We start from the raw sequence: 17,141 nt of genomic DNA on the forward strand, positions 1-17,141 counted from the left end.
TTTTTTCCAGATTTTTATTTCAATTTAAATAAGAAACCTTCAGACTCCCAAGGCTAGACATTATCAGGTCGTCACCAATCAAACCCAGGACCCTGGTCAGGTGTGAAACTGCATTCCCTCTACATAAATGTCTCTGGGGGACCCGGGTTCCTCCTGGTAGGAATTGCACATCAGGTCAAGGTGCAAAATGTAAAACTGCCACACGCCATAGATGGGGTTCAAATTGGGGACCACTGAATTCCCATTCAGATACTCCACAAATTGAACTACCCAGTCACAGGCAATCAAGCCATTAATTATTTTCTCTTCATTAAGAAAATATTGTCTCTTATTTTGCCGTTTTTCACCATACACTGTTTACATTTATAGCAATGATAACATACTATATTACACTAAAGTATTAGATGCTTGTTGAAATGAATCCTCGTGACAATTGTGAAAATGAATTATCATATTTACTTGTGAAAATGAATCGTAATGCTTGATGAAAATGAATCCTCACAATACTTCTAAAAATGAATCCTGATAGTGCTTGATGAAAATGAATCCTTGTAATCAATGCTTGTGAAAATGAATTATCGTAATGTTCCCTGAAATGAATGCTAGCAGTGCCAACTATTTTGATCTACATGTATCTTGTTTCAATGCTGCATCATGCTATTTCAAAATTGAACCCAGGCTATTAATATTTACAATATCTGGATGTTATTAGAATTGCTGATTTTAACAGAGGACAGTAGGATTACTGACAGAATATTTCAATTAAAGACAAACACACTCTCAAAGTTTTAAAACAGTTTAATATACAAAGATTTAAAACAAGATGCATACATTTGTTCAATTTTTGCTAAATTCATTACACAGTATTCAGAACATGATTAAGAGCTGACCTTTGATCCCATGTGACCCCTCGATCACGTGGAATCTCATAATCCCGTGTGACCCCTCTATTGCTAAAGCCAATGGAAGAATAGGAAATGTGTAACAGTGAGTGTCAATGATATCCACTATGTTAAGATTTTTTCCCCTTTAATTCAAACATCCCTCCAGTGAGAAGTTAACAGGCCTGCAGGATTAAAGCTAATATACGTGTACAGGTGAATTCGAATATACTATAAAGCTAAACTTGAGAATGTGGATGGAATCAAATCTTAAAGCTTTCCTTCATAAACATTGGGTGTTATATAAATGAGACAAAGTCTAAACTGACGAAGAAAGCATTGTACAAATGGTGTATTTATTGCAAGTTTTGATATTGAAATCAGTAAAAACAAAACTATTTCAGGCCAAGATGATCAAATAAGTTACGGGACTGTAAAACGTTTCAACACCATTTCATTGTGACGACTATTTCATTTCAGACTGCTATTATTGCTATGTATTTACTCAGGTTGTGTACAGGCTTACAGCAGAATATTGAGACTAACAAAAACCAATCTTAACCAGCAGAACAATGAAGAGTTTAAATGCAGACAACTCTGACTATAAATCAAAACACCAGAGCTCATCAGTAGCTCCAATTCACGTCCTTGGCACATAGTCTTGTTAAAAAACAATATTTACATTTCTATAAAAATTCTCTACACTCCAGACATTCCTTCCAGTTAAAAATAAATACATTCACATCTCTATATGAACAAATTCAGTGAAATCTGCGAGACAACAAGTGATTACTACTGTCAAAAGGTTGGATTTTTTAGTTTCAGTTTAACAACTGCGATTCGACTCATTACATCACAGTTACTCCTAATTACCACATGATGAGTTATTCAATTATTTCTTCATTAGTTGATGCCGTGCTTTGAACAGCAGCATCATGTTATTTTTCTGTAATGTATACATGATGGACAAAATTTGTCCAATGATAAACAAGAAAGGGGACAGAGGTAGATCAGAGCTAAAAATAGACAAGAAATACCACACCAATGGCACATGTCAACATGACTAAAGCATCAGAAACTGAAAATGTTAATCACGATAATCTATTATTAGTTCAGACTCCAATTATAATATCATCGAGAGTACACATAATATCATACTTCATTCTAACTGAACAGAATCACCTTCTTTTTTTTTATTACAATCTGTCTCAAGAATCATTATGATACAGGAGATATTTTCGGAACTAAAGTAAACAAAATCAATTTCAAAACTTAAAAAATATTAATGTAAACAAAAGTTTTCAAATGCTCATGGTGTAATTAACATTTACAACTGATGTCAAATTAAGGAAAACACCCAGGAAGACAATCTGTATTTGGTTTTGATATAAATTGAATTTTTGTCCATCATGACAATCAAAATTTTGAAAAATAAAAATATGTACATAGTACAAACTTTATAATGGATTGCACAGACCTAGAAGACAGTTCACACTGCCCTTAAAACCCCTAGTTTTTCTTTCACTTGTTGAAGAACTGTTTGATGTTGAGAGACAGTGTCGACAAATTTAGCCCTTCTCCCTTTTCCTCCTCCTTACTGGGGCTAGGCATGGCTCCCTGCCCCTTATTAATGAGAGCAATGGAAGTTCGACTGGTGCGAATAATTTCCATGATCATGGATTTACAGTCACAACAAACACTCATCTGGGGACCCTTCAGCAGGTTCTTGTTGGGTAGGGTGGGGGCTGATCCCGCCCCTATTGTGTTTGATCGTTGGAGGGATTTCCGCCTTGGGGACACATCCTCTAGAGTTTGCTGGGTTTTCCGTTCTGAGGAAGGAGTGTGGGGGACAGATCCAGTACTATAATTAACAAAATAATTGTAATTAATATTAAATTATTACTCAATGCAAAAAAAGAGATGGGCAACTTTCAATAACTCGAAATTCAAAGGGACCTTGATAAAACTTTGAGAGATAGAGTTCTCAAGATCAAATGTTAAAACAAAATTAAATAAAACATGGAGTAAAAATTCAGTCTTTGTTTTCTAATTTCTCAGGACACTTGGAGGTACAATGGCTGTGTTACCTTTCATACACTTTAATAATGTCCAGGGTCTCCTGACTGAGTGGAATCGGACTAAGAGTGTGTACCGGAATTTTCTGGAAGTGTTCTGTGGGAATGTTCATCTGCAATGTATAAAGAAATCTGTTAGAAACTTATTACTAAATAAAAATTTATGTTAAGTAAACCTTCATTCTCTTGCAGGGTTTTGGAATAAACAGAACTCATTAAATTTTACATTTCTGTGACATATACTTCCTTATCACACACACATATTGAAAACTCACCTTTCTGAGACACTCGTTACACACTCACCTTTCTGAGACAGGTGTTACACACTCATGCACCTTTCTGAGATGGGTGTTACACACTCACCTTTCTGAGACACTTGTTACACACTCACCTTTCTGAGACACTTGTTACACACTCACCTTTCTGAGACAGGTGTTACACACTCACCTTTCTGAGACACTCGTTACACACTCACCTTTCTGAGACAGGTGTTACACACTCACCTTTCTGAGACACTTGTTACACACTCACCTTTCTGAGACACTTGTTACACACTCACCTTTCTGAGACAGGTGTTACACACTCATGCACCTTTCTGAGATGGGTGTTACACACTCACCTTTCTGAGACACTTGTTACACACTCACCTTTCTGAGACACTTGTTACACACTCACCTTTCTGAGACAGGTGTTACACACTCACCTTTCTGAGACAGGTGTTACACACTCACCTTTCTGAGACACTTGTTACACATTCACCTTTCTGAGACACTTGTTACACACTCACGTTTCTGAGACAGGTGTTACACACTCACCTTTCTGAGACACTCGTTACACACTCACCTTTCTGAGACAGGTGTTACACACTCACCTTTCTGAGACAGTTGTTGCACACGTTCCGCTTGCAGATCTTGCATCGCGTTCCCCACTGACCAAACATGGAGAACTTTACCAACTTGCACGTGAAGCACACCTGTCAAACAAAGAGAGATAATCCAGTCACAGAATATGACCAAATTAAATCAATGGAGTTTTTCCAGTCATCAATGTGGTTTGATTTTCTGTTATTGGTGCAAAATCAAAAGAACACACCAACATAAGTAGGCGAGATAGAGTTTGAGAGGATGAGAGAGAAAATTTCTATCCATACCTTTCCTTTGGACACAAGGTTGTATATTTCATGGTTGGTAATTAACGTCTCCAACTCCGCTTTTGTTAACACCTGTCTGATGTGAGTGACCTCCTCTAAGGTCAAGGACAGACACTCAATGGGATGAGTCCACTTCTATGTGAAAGATCAAAGACGAAATCACATAAAACACAACTTCAGTTTGAATTTTTGATGCAAAAAATGAACATTTCTTGAATGACAGATGATTTGTGCTGTTAGAATTTTCCATTGCTTGAACCCTTCAAAAACAATCTAAAACTTGAGTATACTTGCTCCAACAAAATTTCAGCAGACTTGCATCAAATCAATTTCAATCTGATTTTTTAAATTACAGGCCAAGTAAAAGTATTATCAGCAGATGCCAGGTTGGATCTCTCAATTCTAAAGAGCAACTCAAGTTTCAGACAAGCACAACCACAATTTAACCTCACTCATTTGCAAAATTAGGAAACAAAGGCCATTCATAAAGTCATTTAATCATAATTCATGTGAACAAATAACGCTTTATAAACTTTGAAAAGTTTTCAGCCAGTAGCATACAGTGTTGTAAAATTACTTTATGTTATTTTGATCAAGTTTATGTTAATGAAGAATTTTAAAAAGTCATTAATTGAGAACAACAGAATTACAATATTTACCAAACTCACAAACACACCCGTTTTAGTTCACGTTAACCAAAAGTTGTGCACACCAAAGCCATGCCATGATCATTAACGAAAATGAAAATTAAAAGGTACTGTACTAAAAACTTAGATGGTAAAATATCATAAGAAATGTCAACTGAAAAATTAGATAAAAGGGGAAAAAAAGTTGCTACATACAAAACTAACTTTTAAAAAGATAAATGTTACTGTATATTTCTATATATGACAATTTTACTGAAGAAAACTAATGCACAAGAATTAAAATCATAAAATGAAAGAAAAAAATGTATCGGTATAATAGCATTAATCAGTATATTACGAACATGCTACATTGCATAAATATTAGATCGTAAATATATCTGATAGATTACGCATTTATTTTCAAACTTTAAAAAATCTAATACATGGGTGCACAGACTGAATAACTATAATTCTACTTGTTTTAAAACAACTTGTGAACAAGCCTATTCTACAGAGATTGAAAGACTGCCTAGAGTTTGCCTCTAACCTATTAAACATATGGGTAAAGGGCCAATGAACAGGATAAAACGCTACCCCTTGTACTCTACACGAGTCGAGGAATTAAAACTAATGTTAGAAACTGCTTGTTATTCCCTTTATTTTCTACATGAAACTCCATTTATTTTGGAATACAAAATTTGTTTAATCTATGATATACCAAAGATATTTGTTTAATAAACAACATTCAAAACAACATCTAATATTTGGAAAATATATATATATATATATATATAATTTGGAAAAATTAAATTACCAATATGAATTGCAAGTATTTGACAACATGTAGATGATTTTTTAACTGAAAATAAAATACAAACGTTTCATTGACCCTTAACAAACCAGCTGTTTTATTTACAAGTACTTCTGGAAAATAATAACTCAGAACTGACCAGTTAATATGCATCAAACGTAAAAAATTTCTTCTTCATGTCATCGTTTAGAACAATTTTTCAAGAAATTGAAACTTATTTTCCAGACATTGTTTTACTCCAATCAACAATTAACATTTCTTTGATGATATTTCTCTTTTGAATTTTTTATTCTCTTTTTCAAAAGAGGACTCTTATCATTATAATATGAATAAATCTGAAATTCCCAATACTACCAGACAGAAACCATATTATCACATGTCAATTTTTAAAATATAATTTGTTGATTGGAAAACTTCCTAGAAACACTCACATCATTTTCTGTTTTTATTTTGAAACTCTCTGTTCAACAGTTTACTTTGACTACAGTTTAAAGGAATTCCACAAATTGTTACTGCATAAGGAATAAAATACAAAATATAAATGGTTGTTTAAGTTTGCATTTTATCATTCTGAAAGATGACTTCACAATCAGCATGGTGCTTTTACCTCTACATTATCAATTTCATAATATATTTGTAAATACTTAAAAAAAAAAAAATGCAAAATGTAGAGAAGATTTCTTCACCCTATACAGTAACAATACCCAAAAGATTTTTTTTCTTCTATTTTTAGACCTATAGAGATGAGTTGGTGTTTCCAGGAGAGTGGATGTCAATAGCAAGCATTAGATACTCACAGCCGAGTCAGAATCTGGAGAAGATGAGGAAGGAACACCATTAGTAGACACAGCCCCGAACTCAGGGCTGCCACTTACATGAAGCAACTCAGACACATTTAACTCCGACAACTTTGACGGCAAGCGTTCCGGACTCTCGCTATCTTCTGTTCTTTCTGGAATCCGCGAGTTCATGTCCTCTTCCTGGTGGACGGGCTTCAGTAATTCCTCTGCTTCTTTGCGATATCTCCCTAGCATTATCCCATGACCAGCTGGTGAAGAAGACGTGCTGACCTCGGGAACTATTGCACAGCTGCCACTGAAATCGGTGGAGTGACGATAAAAGTTTTTGTGACTCTGGGACCTGCTGACAGCTTGCGGCCTGTAACGTCTCTGAACTGGCTCAGCAGAAGACAACACTGGTGATGCCATAGATTTCTGAACAGAAATGTCACCATCCCCACTTTTAGGTGATGCCACAAACTTCTGAACAGGACTGTCATCCCCACCACTCTTACTTAACTGAAGAGACTGTCTTGATTTCACTTCAGGCTTTGGAGACGAGCTTGATTTTAGTTGAAGCTTTGGAGACGAGCTTGATTTCACTTCAGGCTTTGGAGACGAGCTTGATTTTAGTTCAAGCTTTGGAGACGAGCTTGATTTTAGTTCAAGCTTTGGAGACTCTGAGTCACTACAATGTTTATCATCAAAGCTGGATTTCCTGTTGAGTGTTACAAATCTATCACTTTCCTCTTCACTCATACGTGTGGAACGTTTGAGTGGAACTCTGTCTTTTGATTGCCTGAGGAATTTCTCACTTTCTTTCTCTGATTTTTCTTCCTCATGAGAACTCAGTCTGTGCCGGTGAATGTGATGCGACCGTTCGTCATGTTTAACAACCTCACTATGACCACTCTCATCCCGTCCTTCTCTTCTGTGTCGTCGAGATGAGCCCTCGCTGTGATGAGATTCCCTGTGTTGTCTGCTTGGAGAAGAAGAATCTCTGTGTCGTCTGCTCGGAGAAGAAGAATCCCTGTGTCGTCTGCTCGGAGAAGAAGAATCTCTGTGTCGTCTGCTCGGAGAAGAAGAATCTCTGTGTCGTCTGCTCGATGGAGAAGATTCACGCTGTTGTTTGCTTACAGTCTCCTCTTCTCCTGGCCCGTCTGACACTTGTTGTCTTGGAGATTTATCACTATGTTGAGATGACCTTCGAACTCTATGACCTGAATTCTCTCCCTCCACTAATGACAGAGACTCTGAAGATGTCCTTCTGACTTTTATTTCACTTGCACTTGAGTGTCTTTTGGAGACATGTTTACTCCTATCACTGTCAGAAATCACATGAGACACAGAAGAATTGCTCCTTACTTCTTTGGTTTCAGATTCTACTTGCTGCCGTGTTAACACCGGACTATTCCTTGAGATGGATGTTCGTGGGGCTGGTTTTGGCCTCGGCCTGGAGGAAGCGCCCCCTATCTCCGTAGTATCAGGTCTTTGTTCTTTGCTGTCTGTTACATGCCCTTCATCAGAACTCTGAGATCTTGGAATAGTACGTGCTCTCACAAGTACTGAGGGTTTCATGTCTGAACTGCTCCTAGACCTCGCCATGGGGCGAGGTTTCTCTTTCACATCCGATGAACTTTTTGAGTTTGAAACTGTCTTTGAACTGCTCACTACTTCTGTAATCGTGGCTGATCTACTCAGACTCTGATAATGTGATCGCGTTATAGGCATGCGTAAACCTTTAGATCTATCAAACACATACTCCTCAAAAATTTCACTTTCCTCAGAAACAGAATTAAAACCACATGCAGGATCATGCAAGGATTTACCATCAACACATTCTTCTTCATGAATACCATGCAAGGGAAGAGACAGTCTTTTCTGTCGAGCATCATTCACACATGCACGTGACTTAGAAACAGGGGCTGATCGCCTCAGCTTGCCACGAGACTCATGCGATTTATTATCCGTAGCATCTAATTGCAGCGGGACGGTGCCACTGGGGGCGGGAGGGAATACCTGGGGGGACTCACAGACCATGATGGTGTGACGACGCTCCAGGTTTGTCCCATGGCGTTCAGAAGTAGCCACATCCCGCACAACTGAAAGAAAGACCATTTCATCATAATCAAGCACTTAATACATATAAATCGTATACTGGGAAAATTTCGTCATGTGTTATTTTCATCTACATGCATTTTACAATGATTTTATCTCATTCTATATTCACTCCAAACTATTCATAACTAGTTTGTGGTAATGAATTAATTTATCACAGTTTTGCATTTTACCCTATCATGATCACAGGAAATGTGATTGCTCCAGATATTGTGAAACACTCATATGTAACAATCAGGAAAAGCAGCAAGATATTTTGTGTAGGATTTGTGCAAAATGGTAGAAAAATACCCACTGTACAACAGCTACTGAAGTCATATAAGTAATCAATTTATGCATCACAAATATCATATACAGTAACATTAAAGATTAGAGAAATGAACTTGATGTGAATTTTACCGGCCCTTCGCCATCTGATGTTATCCTTCTCTGGTGAGGGTGAGGTGATGCTAGAATGTGAGGACCCCATGCTGGAAGAGTTGTCATTCTCTGATTCCTGGAACACAAAGGGGGAAAAAATCAGAAAACTACACATTACTGGAGCTGTTTTAGTGGGACTAATACAGCGTGACCCTGCTGACCTCTACACAATAATTGGTGATAATAACCTTGGTAACATAATGCTGAATCAAGGTCAGACACCCCCACCCTTTCTAGTAATAGGCAACTTTCGTCAAGAATGAGCTTCATGGTTAAGACACAAAATGGAACAGATAAAATGGACGAAAATGTAGATCAACATCATGCTGCTTATCTTTGTTTGCAACATTTCCTGCATCCTCTCACAATAAAAGTTACACAGAGACGTCCAGTCCCTGCTTCACGGCTTACCCCAGACATCTCTAACTTACATCAAAACTGTCCAGGAAGAGTGTGAAGTCTGGCTTGATGACTTTTCTGATTGGCTGAGGACTCTCCTCTTCATCTTCGTTGTTCAACTTTGTTCGTGATGTTTCCACTGAAAATATTGCAAGAGTTATCTTCCTTTCAACACTGCAGTTATTGTAACCCCCATCCCCACCCCCAACCCTTTTTATGCACTAAAGTATGTGTATATGTAGAAGCATTTAATTTCAAACATGTTTACAGATGGCTTAAATTTCTTTCATGCATTTCTATATCATACTACCTCATTCATTAACTGCATTAAAAGTTTAATCTCCACAAACACATTAATACTACTCTGCCCTCCCCTACCTATCTTCCTCTCCCTGACTGGCCTCAGTTTGGGCTGTGACCTGATCTCCTGTAGAATTTGTTCACGGGGCTGTAGTTCAATCTTGGGTGGGGAATTCAGCACTCTCTTCTTGACCTGAGGACAGACACAACATTCCTTAATGTCATCATTGTCTCATAAAACTCCACAATATCTAGGAGCTTTTAGTTTACACTATACCCATTACACAATAGTATTTACCTAGAAATAACTCATTTTTGATCGGTTTGACTTTTGTTATTTTCATGGAGAATACATGCCCAAAACTTCAAATTCATCACAAACAGATGAAGTTAAATAGACCAGCCACTTTTCCACCACAATTCCCATGGTGTATTTTCTCAAGCCATAAATATATGACCCATTGAGAAACAAGCAATTCTGTCTCCACCATTTAGAATGATACCACAATTTCTTTTTTTTAAAGATGTTTAATTCACACTCCACTGTCTACTACTGCAACAACAACCCTTTCACCTGTACCCCTAAGTGCCACCATTAAACTGTACCAATATACTGCTGTTTTTGATGAAGAAGCTCTGCAGAGCATTTCATTGTAAACAAATTGATCTTTGTAAGAAAAGTCTTGGGTCGACTCAATTACCGGCATGAAAAGGAACAGTTTATTTCCACACTGTGTTTTACATTTCCTACATTTCTCACACTCAAATTAATCTCTTACAGCGAAAAAGTCGAAAAGTCGACGTACAGAAACTATTAACAAAAAAAAAAGCCGACAAAGATGCATTAAAAGGGAATGCATTGCACACCACACTGACAATGCACTTTTTACAATTCAGACATCAATCAGATTTAACACAATAATTCTATTTCAAGATTCAATGCATGATACTGCCTTTGACACCAATGACAAATTTGTTAATAAGGTGAAATATCGCTGTTTTACTGGTGTCTATCCACGTGAATACATGACAGATCACACTTAAAACTTCCCTGAAATATCGTGTACTCAAGCCCAAGGATGAATATGGTTCCAAGTTACCTGAAGATGTCACCTTGATTAATGAACAATTTACCTTGCCATTAACAAAAACTTTCAGCAGGAGACTTTAAACATGTAGATAGCTGTGCAAACTTCCTCATGCAACTGCACAATGCAGAAAACACTCAACCAATGACAGCACAAACATGCACATCCTACCACTGTTGTAACTACCCGCATCATGCTTTTACCTGATCAAGGGACATGCCATGATTCTCTAGTAATAAACCAGGCCCTGGTGAAGAAGTCGACATTCCCAAACTCTACAGACGATTCTGCTGTTATTAAACACCCTCCCTGACCCTGACAATTACACACATTGTAGAGACTCGAAGTTTCTGTGTCTAAGGTCTGATCTCCTAAGATAAGACAGATGTTCTAGTCTTTTACTAAACAGATGTACAAGGAATACCCTGCTCCTTAGTTGTATGATTCTGTCCAGTATATACAAGAACTGGTCATGACTTTAATACTTTTCAATGATTTAGTGAAATTAAATATTTTGATGTCAATGCAGTTGCAGTACAATATTGTTCCTTTTGATATCAGATATATATTCAGTTGATATTCTGATAATCTAACTTGGGGATGGGAGTCTCTTTTAAACAATTGACTTACACAACAAAATTTGAGATATTTGCAATACATAATCATCCAATCAAATTAGAATCAGCAATTAATTTCCTCTCTAATATATTACAGCCCACATCAAACACCGGGATGACTAAGATCACACTACTGGAAGAAGAAAACAACTGGTGGTCAATTCTTGTGGTCAGTCAGATGTTTTGTAGTAGTCAGTGGTCAGTACTGGTCAAACCATCTGATCTACTTTAATTGTCAGGATATTGTCCTCAGGATCTCTATGTCACATTGATACCAGAGGAACACACTGCCGTTAATGCGATTATGTGTGTAAATGATTTATTGTAATGAGGAGTTATACAACCATACATTATCACCGTGTTATGTTAACGTAACATACGGTCTGTAGGACTGCAGATTTCTCATGAACTAATTACAAGCCAATGATAAACTCTCTTACAGAACTGTGATGAAACTCTTTTAAAGTACAATGTTTGTATAGCTGTGATGTGATGCTGAAGTTTTATGATATCTATGTACTTCTCAATGTTTTTCTGTGAAGAATATGAAAATTTACATTCTCTTACCATTTTGTTAATTTAACAGAATTAAAAATCTAAAATTTCCATCTTAAGTCATACATAAGTATATACATACACACACTTAAAAAAATTGTGAGAATTCTATACACAACATTCTCATGCATTTCAAAGTAAAGCATCATTTCTTTGATAAATATTACAATAGATACTACACTTAGACAAAGTGTGAATAATACGTTCTTTTCATGAGACTTACAGGATGCAGAGGGGGGCGGGAGCGGATGAAGTCTAGTATCACAGCGTGGGCATCCTTTTTCACCTTGGTGGGTATGTCTCCATTCACCTGAAAATGGTCAGCCACACCATGCTCAGAAATGCAAACCAAGTGTTAGTTATTGAACATTAATGGACATTACACATCACATGGAAGAAGAAAAACAAAATGCATGGGCATTCAAAATTGAATACATAAATAATGCAAGTTAACACACTGTTGTGCATTTAGGGGGATAACATGTGTATCTTATATTTGGCATACAGAAATATTTCCCCCGAATCTGTATCATGCGTTCATGCTATGGAAAACATGGACAATTTTTGTGGCAGACAATGAATGGCATACCATGACTTTGTTGAGGGTGTATCGTCTAGATCGAATGTCCTCCAGAATGATTTCAAAGGGAGTTAACTCATACTCTGTCGGTGTCACGGTGGTATGTTCCACGGCTTTTAACCGAACACCCCGCCGGAGTTCCTTCATAATCTGTACCCATAGTCGAGCCTGAAAACGAGACGATTTCAAATCTTGGTTTATTACGAAAATTTCAAATGGTTTACCATTCATTAAGAAAATTGCAATGTTTAACAAAATTTCCCATCCAATTAGTTTACTTTTACCAGTAAGCAATGGTCCTCAACAGACATTGAACAAAGTGTGGCAAAACTCTCTTTAATTTCAACCAATACATGTAATGGGGAGTCTTAACAATTGCCCATAATTTTATGACTTCATGCTATTCATATCGTTAGTCTTCATCGAGGTCTTCCATATTACAGAATTAATAGTCCAGCAATTTACAGGATATTTGTAGTTAATGAATTCCACTGTTTTATGTAGAGATCAATATTGTTATTATCAAGGCTTTGCTGAATAATCCCCCCTCCCTCGTAACCCAGAGCTTAAAATGGGTAATTACTGCTCTGTGATCCGCGGACAGAAGAGGAAGAACCATGATGAGACTATAATACAATGCTGGGGATGTAATCCACAGAATCGATTGAAAGCTAAGTACATTGTAATGTTATGCACAGTTGGCATCAACACAAATATCATGGACAAGAGGGAATTATTCTTAGCCTACAGATATCTTTCATGTATTCTTTGTCATAAACAGACATTTCATCTCTATCACAATCAGACCTCTGTAGTTCATCCTGTCTATTTCAATGCTATACCAAACCAATCAGACCTCTGTCATTTATTTCAAAGCTATACCTACCCAATCAGATCTCTGTTGTTTATTTCAATGCTATACCTACCCAATCAGATATCTGTTGTTTATTTCAATGCTATACCTACCCAATCAGATCTCTGTAGTTCATCAAGTTTTGTCTGGTCTTCATCTTGTACCACCTTTTTCAGCTGTCTCTTGCCTGAGGAGATTCTGTTGAGGAATGTGAGGAGTTCTTCAGCCTCTGCCACCAGGGCCTTGCAAACTGCCTTGTAGTGTTGGCCCACACTCTGTTCATTGGACAGGTGCTGGGCACAGAGCTGTAAGTCACAGAAACCAGGGCTATCATCAATACCATACGATATAAAACATGTCTGAGGCGAGGAGAAACCAGGGCTATCATCAATATCATACGATATAAAACATGTCTGAGGCGAGGAGAAACCAGGGCTATCTTCAATATCATACGATATAAAACATGTCTGAGGCGAGGAGAAACCAGGGCTATCATCAATATCATACGATATAAAACATGTCTGAGGCGAGGAGAAACCAGGGCTATCATCAATACCATACGATATAAAACATGTCTGAGGCGAGGAGAAACCAGGGCTATCATCAATACCATACGATATAAAACATGTCTGAGGCGAGGAGAAACCAGGGCTATCATCAATACCATACGATATAAAACATGTCTGAGGCGAGGAGAAACCAGGGCTATCTTCAATATCATACGAGACAGAACATGTCTTGGGGTTGGGGGTTGGGGGGAGCGACCTCTAGCTCTCTTAGTATGGCAATATGAATGTAATTGAACGTAATTGTTAAGCAGGAACAACACACCAGAAATAACTATTATAAATGGAAAGTGGAGGATGGGTGTACCGTAATTATTTTGAATGAATTTTACTTGATTTAATGAAAAAAATGCTTCTTTGGTAGAAAGTAATCAGGGGAAAAATAAAAACCCTACAAGATTTGAGCTGATAATCAACAAATTCATGGTCACACACTAAACTACTAAGCTAACCAGCTTGGCAAAGAAATTTAGAATTACAAGAAATATGGTGCTGATACTTATTTTTCCATTTATATAATTGAAAGGAAATCAGTAATTAAAAGATGCGTGTTCTTCATTCTTCAGATATCCATAGCAACAATGAATTTGCATATTCATTCCAATATGTCCAAACTCATATATTAACTGGCAATAAAATTACACTTTTCCACAACAGTAATCAGTGAGTGGGTGATCATTTCTGTGATGTATTTTATGTACCATGGATATTTCGAAGTGATCCAGAAGTCCCAACCACTTATTCTTTCAGTATTTTACCCTCAATATCTTGAATCCTTGCATATAAGTTTTTTCTTGGTTCCATCGAGTTCATGACAGTGAGGTTTGACTGTATCTGATTGTGTCTATATAATCATTGATTCCCTTCAGTATTAATCCAAGGCATACAAACCTTTAACAAAACATCTTATACAACAAGAAATCAATTCTTTCTGAGAAATTAATGTACTGTTCTCAAATAATCAATTCCCTGGAGCCATATTTCCTCTGGAACATTAAAACCTCTTTCCATCAAATACCATTTTACATACTGAGCTCCAAAGCACTGTGAATGAGCCTAGTTGGGAGATATATTCATTTAATTACCAGAGCGAGATTGATGTTTCTCAATCTTTTATAATACATAGTTTAAAAACATGATTGATCACTATATTTCTGAATAAATATGGTCAAAACTAATTACCAGATGACCTTGCAAATTTTTTTTTATATATATACATATTTACTGTCAGCAATTTTTGTTTATTCTTCAAATTATCTGATAAAACTTATTGATCCTCAAAGACAAGACCTCTATCCTGACCCCGCCCCCCAATAATCAGATATCCCCCTACCACATAACAAATCTGAACAATACATCAAACAATCAAATTACTTCATTGTTGAGGGGGACAGTAGGATGTAAACCCTCCTGGGATCCAATTTCTCATTAAGTGCAAACAACAAGTGCTCTGATAGAGAAGATTGGTGACAAAACCCCTAACAGTAAGATTAGGGGGAAGAACAGGATTAAACATGACCACCCTCCCGGATCATTTATCTCCTTCCAGTGAACATAAGATGATACCCCATAAGAACAGATAAGGCAGGTGATTTGGAGTGGAAAAAAACATGCAAGCCTAAGATGAGGATCCTGGATTTGAAGTTCAGGGGAAATTAAGACACACTGAGGCAAGGGGCCATGGTGCAACCACCCTAAGAGTGGGGAGAGCATCATACAGTTCCTATGTATTTGGAAGTTTATATTGAAAACCTACAGTTTGTATCACATTTAGACAAGAAACAAAAGAGGAAAGGTTTTCAAAGAATCAAATTTATAGTACATTCATACACACCAATGACCCCCCTAGCGCAAATATCAATGCATCAAATGGACCCCATTGGAAATAAGCTTTCGAGCTTTCATGGGTTATCCATGGTATTTATGGATGTTTGTATATACCGAATAAACATTTCTTTACCTCCCCCTCGGTCAGGCGCCATGGTTCCTGGAGTGAACATTTTTAATGGAATTAATTTTGCACAATTGTAATTATTGAGTACCGGTATTTATGCAATAAATGTTTACTTGTATAAGTCACATTACACAAGTATTAGGTTATTGATGTAAAATCCCCCTTTGTATGTTTTCAATATTTGCAATGTATTTCACTAAATCAAGACCTGTATATTGGCTATAGGTCCATGTACGACTCTGTAGCCTAAATTTGGCCCTCAATCATCATGATCACCCATATTATTAATAGATCCAAGATTATACACATGATCTGGGTGTAGAAACTGATCAAAGCAAAAAATAAAAAAAAGGATTAAAATCTATACTTAGAAAACACTAGACAATGCTAGATGGGATAAGTATTGAAATGGCATCCGAAAATCTTGCCGAGTGTACACCTTTTCTGATGTACTTTCAGTTTCTCGACACAACTTTCCCAAAAAAAAAAAATTACATGCAAGTTTTTGCATTTACACAACTGACTTCATACAGTTTATACTTTCAGTTTCAGTATCTGTGTGTGAAGTTATTCTGGAAAGAGATTAAATGATTAATTCTAACTGGTTACCCTCTCATAATAATTCATAATGTTTATGATAATGTAACAAAGTCTTGATCACATTCCATAACTAAAATATTTATATGCTTGACTGCTGTTTATTCATATGCTCTATATTTAAACAGTCAGAAATTTAATTTTTCCGTCATTTTTTTGTGTTATTATGTATTGTAATTGTGAATAATGGCTTTGCGTGACTCAGTATAATCCAGCCCGATACACAAATCCTTGTCAGAACTCTAGAGGAACTCCACAACAATCCAAGGGGGTGTAATTAACCTTCAAAATTGCTTTCAAATTACACATTTTTTAACACTTCAAAAACTTTTCTATTGCTTTTTGGAATAAGATCAAAAGTTTAACTATTTATCGTCTTTCTAGTAATGTAACTTTAATACACAACTATTATAATATTGTTAGACTTTGTCAGTTTAGCATGCAATCTTAATGTACATAAATAACGTACTGCACACTTCTAACAATATCAACTTACTTATATAGAATTAAGGCTCTAATAGGAAAATTGGAGTGAAATGTACATGTATAGCAGATTTACAACATTCATCTGTTTACTATGCAGAGAAAAATTTGCTATGAGTAATACTGTTTAACAAATAATTTAATGGGGGAAAAAGTGGATAGCTAGGACATGGAAGAATCGCTTGAATATAAAACCCCGAGTATTTGGCAATATGATGCCTCTGGTGAATTTTTTTTATATCCTCTATGAACAGTCAATGTCATTCTAAGGTTGTCCCACAATGAGGCA

General features: G+C 36.6%; 1 protein-coding gene across 6 annotated transcripts in view; it reads right to left on the reverse strand.

Moving 5' to 3' along the window:
- Window positions 1–780: 780 nt before the first annotated feature.
- The window catches only part of LOC125658806 (serine/arginine repetitive matrix protein 1-like), a 36,391-nt gene continuing 20,030 nt past the window's right edge, over window positions 781–17,141 (reverse strand). For 2 of the 6 annotated variants that reach the window (XM_056146712.1, XM_056146738.1), the window contains 12 exons: window positions 13,366–13,557; window positions 12,409–12,567; window positions 12,043–12,129; window positions 9,638–9,752; window positions 9,292–9,398; window positions 8,840–8,936; window positions 6,341–8,424; window positions 5,547–5,591; window positions 4,107–4,241; window positions 3,828–3,929; window positions 2,969–3,069; window positions 781–2,742 (listed from right to left, as the gene is read on the reverse strand). In XM_056146712.1, coding sequence (XP_056002687.1) covers window positions 2,403–2,742; window positions 2,969–3,069; window positions 3,828–3,929; window positions 4,107–4,241; window positions 5,547–5,591; window positions 6,341–8,424; window positions 8,840–8,936; window positions 9,292–9,398; window positions 9,638–9,752; window positions 12,043–12,129; window positions 12,409–12,567; window positions 13,366–13,557 — 3,564 coding nt within the window. In that variant the 3' untranslated portion in view covers window positions 781–2,402. The remainder of the gene's footprint in view (window positions 2,743–2,968; window positions 3,070–3,827; window positions 3,930–4,106; window positions 4,242–5,546; window positions 5,592–6,340; window positions 8,425–8,839; window positions 8,937–9,291; window positions 9,399–9,637; window positions 9,753–12,042; window positions 12,130–12,408; window positions 12,568–13,365; window positions 13,558–17,141) is intronic. The other 4 variants (XM_056146727.1, XM_056146731.1, XM_056146722.1 and 1 more) reach the window with 4 other exon arrangements.

The sequence above is a fragment of the Ostrea edulis genome, chromosome 1 (genome assembly GCF_947568905.1).
Source record: "Ostrea edulis chromosome 1, xbOstEdul1.1, whole genome shotgun sequence".
Taxonomy (NCBI): Eukaryota; Metazoa; Mollusca; class Bivalvia; order Ostreida; family Ostreidae; genus Ostrea; species Ostrea edulis.